The sequence below is a fragment of the Cyprinodon variegatus genome, unplaced genomic scaffold (genome assembly GCF_000732505.1).
Source record: "Cyprinodon variegatus isolate N-32 unplaced genomic scaffold, C_variegatus-1.0 Scaffold428, whole genome shotgun sequence".
Taxonomy (NCBI): domain Eukaryota; kingdom Metazoa; phylum Chordata; class Actinopteri; order Cyprinodontiformes; family Cyprinodontidae; genus Cyprinodon; species Cyprinodon variegatus.
Window position 1 is genome coordinate 612,599 of NW_015150881.1, and position 4,538 is coordinate 617,136.

The 4,538-nt window shown below is 37.6% G+C and overlaps 1 protein-coding gene across 2 annotated transcripts in view; it reads left to right on the top strand.

Moving 5' to 3' along the window:
* slit2 (slit guidance ligand 2) overlaps positions 1-4,538 on the top strand; it is a 125,902-nt gene that overhangs the window by 7,268 nt on the left and 114,096 nt on the right. For both annotated transcript variants that reach the window (XM_015388575.1, XM_015388574.1), the window contains exon 3: positions 470-541. In XM_015388575.1, the coding sequence (XP_015244061.1) occupies positions 470-541 (72 nt within the window). The remainder of the gene's footprint in view (positions 1-469; positions 542-4,538) is intronic.

A 4,538-nucleotide genomic window follows, 5' to 3' on the forward strand; every position in this document is an offset into this window, starting at 1 on the left:
GAGGGCCATAGCCCTACAGGAGTTATGCTGTGGGTTAGGCAATGAGTGGTTATAGCTTTGTGCATAGATAAAGAGTAAATGAGATGATGGATGAGTTTCTGTCAAACTGATGGGTTACTTTTAAAGTCAATACTGAGGGCTAATCGACCTGCTGCTGATTGTCTTTTCTTCTTCTCTTGTGCTGCTTCAACATTGTCCAACTCCATCCCTTGAACTCTGTCTTCTTTGTTTCATCAAATGCCACATATCTTTTTATCTCTGTCTCTCTTCTCCATTGTTGTCCTCCTTCCATCTCTCTGTCAGCCTCTTCTCTTCTTCTTTTCTCTCTTAACTGCAGGTCAATCAGGCCTTTCCTGCTGTCTGGCCTCCCATGTATCCAACAGCTCCTACACTGTGTGTGTCTTTATCAACCCATGTCTTGAATTTTCCATATCCATGGTCTCACCCCCTCTTGATGTTTTTCTCACAGGCAGTTAATGGAGAACAAAATCACAACGATTGAAAGAGGAGCGTTCCAGGACCTGAAGGAGCTGGAGAGACTGTGAGTGAAACTGTCCTTTTTCAATTCTATATTATTGTTTGTTATTTTACAAAATTTTTCAAAATGCTTTTCTTTATATATTGGCCTTGAAAGGATTGTGCACTCCAACATACCCACTTTGTGCAAATCAATTTTTGAAAAGAGACTTTGCAAGGAATTTTAAAACCTATAATACAGTTTGCCTGGAAATATCAATTGTTGTAGAGTATTGGCCTCCATTTTTCTTACTCTGCTTGTTTCATAATAGGTGTGTCTTGTAGGAGGCCTTAAAATGGAATTGATTACAAATGAATGGATTTTATTCTTCAGTGAAGTAATAAACTATAAAATAATATTATTTTGCTCTAAATAACCAGTTGCCAGTACCAGGCTAGTCTCTGATACCTCTCATTTTATCAAATAAAAGACAAATCAATAAGTTTTGAATGGTTTACATGTGTATTGCTATAGCAGTACGTACAGCTGCAGATTAAAGAATTCTTTTTCTGTCTGTTACAGATAATTTTGGTATTGTGCCAGTCTAACTGAATTATGGTGACACTCTGTTTTGTCTTGACGAGTTAAATATTGGGCTGTCCTGACAATTACTTTCGATACGATACAGATTTTGCAGTTTTAAGTATTGAGCGATAATATCCAAAAAAATCAACAACTTTTATTACGATCAAGTAAAATGATACTACTGGCATAATATCAAATGCAAACAGCATAAAAATAAAACAACAAGCTGGTCCCATCTAGGCGTAATCGGAGACAATGACAGACGAAGTGTGCTCCTGATGTCCGGTCTGCTCCGTAGCTTTGTTTTGGTCGCTGTAACCGCAGAAAATCCCGCTTCACAAACATAGGATGTTATAGATAGGATGAGTCTAGAACTGAATTAACCTGTGTCAAGAGGCACAGATGCACCAACTGATGGAATTGGGAGAGAATACCGCAATTTTTTATATTTTTCAAAATAAAACCTCACTCAGACTCTGATCGTTGATAAATTATATATATATACAGTATATATATATATATATATATATATATACTTTTTTCTGTGCGGCCCGGTGCTTGGGGACCGCTGTTCTAGATGACGTTTCGCCTCTCATCCAAGAGGCTTCTTAACTTCATCCAAGATATGAAGCAAAACATTGTTTAGAGAACTTCACGTCCACTCGCCTAAACTGAATTTGGTATTTGAGTGGCACCATCTGAGCAGCTTATGAATGTTAGCTCTCATGATACTACCACACCAGGTTGTGACGTCATCAGTGTCATGCTTAAGAGTGTATAACACTTTGATTTTTGGGGGAAATGCTGTTTGGAATAATACTGCAAACCACCTATTTTACAGTGATATCAGTCTGCCGTATGGAGACAGCTGCCAAGCTGCTGCATGTTAACAATGAGTTGTGTACAGACTATAAAACTCTGGTTTGCAATTGTTAAAACAAATTGAAAAAGCGTTATTATTATTAGTCAGTTTTGATAAGTAAATTAGGAAACATTTACTTCCATATTTTTTCATCTCCAACTCACAAAACATCAATAACAGACAGTAGAAAACATTTGGTGGTTTAGCAGGTGCCGGCGCTCTCATCTGTATCCGATGTTTATTAGAGCCACCTNTTGGGCTGTCCTGACAATTACTTTCGATACGATACAGATTTTGCAGTTTTAAGTATTGAGCGATAATATCCAAAAAAATCAACAACTTTTATTACGATCAAGTAAAATGATACTACTGGCATAATATCAAATGCAAACAGCATAAAAATAAAACAACAAGCTGGTCCCATCTAGGCGTAATCGGAGACAATGACAGACGAAGTGTGCTCCTGATGTCCGGTCTGCTCCGTAGCTTTGTTTTGGTCGCTGTAACCGCAGAAAATCCCGCTTCACAAACATAGGATGTTATAGATAGGATGAGTCTAGAACTGAATTAACCTGTGTCAAGAGGCACAGATGCACCAACTGATGGAATTGGGAGAGAATACCGCAATTTTTTATATTTTTCAAAATAAAACCTCACTCAGACTCTGATCGTTGATAAATTATATATATATACAGTATATATATATATATATATATATATATACTTTTTTCTGTGCGGCCCGGTGCTTGGGGACCGCTGTTCTAGATGACGTTTCGCCTCTCATCCAAGAGGCTTCTTAACTTCATCCAAGATATGAAGCAAAACATTGTTTAGAGAACTTCACGTCCACTCGCCTAAACTGAATTTGGTATTTGAGTGGCACCATCTGAGCAGCTTATGAATGTTAGCTCTCATGATACTACCACACCAGGTTGTGACGTCATCAGTGTCATGCTTAAGAGTGTATAACACTTTGATTTTTGGGGGAAATGCTGTTTGGAATAATACTGCAAACCACCTATTTTACAGTGATATCAGTCTGCCGTATGGAGACAGCTGCCAAGCTGCTGCATGTTAACAATGAGTTGTGTACAGACTATAAAACTCTGGTTTGCAATTGTTAAAACAAATTGAAAAAGCGTTATTATTATTAGTCAGTTTTGATAAGTAAATTAGGAAACATTTACTTCCATATTTTTTCATCTCCAACTCACAAAACATCAATAACAGACAGTAGAAAACATTTGGTGGTTTAGCAGGTGCCGGCACTCTCATCTGTATCTGATGTTTATTAGAGCCACCTCCAGCAACTGCATTTTGAAAAGCCTGAAAAGCTTTTTAACAGCTTTTCAGGGGCTGCTTTCTAACTAAATGTACCTGTCAATATTTATTTGAAACAGATTTATTTATCAATATATAACTCACACAGGAAAAAAGAAGCACAATATTAAAGACGCTCTCCAAAAAATGGGGCCTTGATCATTAAACCACAGCCCTCATTTTCTTAAAGTGTCATCAGACCAGGCAGTTTTCCACTCAGTTGGGCTTCTTTTGAGCATGGTGAGCTGGAAAAAATAGCTTTGGGCATGTTGAGTAAATTGGAGCTTATTTTCAAAGGATTGAATCCAAAGTGTTGTCATTTTTTGGCAGAAAAGTAAAATACATTTTATTAAAATGTTGAGTCCTTCCACTAGTATCATTACTTAATCTATTTTATGTTGTGGAGAATGGAATAAACAGTCCAAAAAACTAAGTATTCACACCTGTAGTCATCCACAATACTATATAACATAGAAAACCCAAAGAAGGAAATTTACAAGAATATAACAGAGCTTTAAATCACATTATTGTTATTGAAGTATTAACATAAATATTAAAATACTATATTTGCACATGTTTATGCATGCACATTAAGAATGATATATCCATGAACGTCTCCTTAATATGAGGAGTTAAAATTACTTTAGGGACACAATCTGTCACAAGTGACATTAATTAGTGATATCTATCGGTTAATCACTGTGAAATTATATTGGCCTTTACTGTTTAGCTTTGACTTGATGTTTAGCGACATTTTCATGTCAAACTTTAAAAAATCTTAAAAACTAAAGCCGACTGGGATTCAAGGAGACAAAAGCAGAAATATAAAAAGCAGCTATAAAAGGAGGCCCCATCCAGGAGACACACAGCAGACAAGCTCCAAGCCAGCTCCCATGTCAGAGGAGAAAGAGAGCACATCCAGCCAGTCACAGTCAGAGAAACAGGACTACACTGAAAAACAGGCCGATCTCCAACATCTATAAACAAAGGTGTTGATGGCAGCAGCACAGCTGATATATCTCTCCAGGATGGTGTCACAGCCAAACAGGAACAGACGAGGCAAAGCTACTAGGAGAATAAGGCCCCGTCCACACAAAGTCAAAACGAACACGAAACGCTAATATTTTCCAGAACGTTTGTCGTAAAGACGGAGACGGAGACGTAAAATAAATGTGATCGTCCACACGAATGCATGAAAACGCTGCAAGTGGCGCTGTGGTGCCAAAGCAAAAATAGGCGAAAACAGGCAACGAAATGTTGGGCATGCGCACTAATATTTATACATGGTTGCCCTGCGGGTCCATTTTCGTGGTT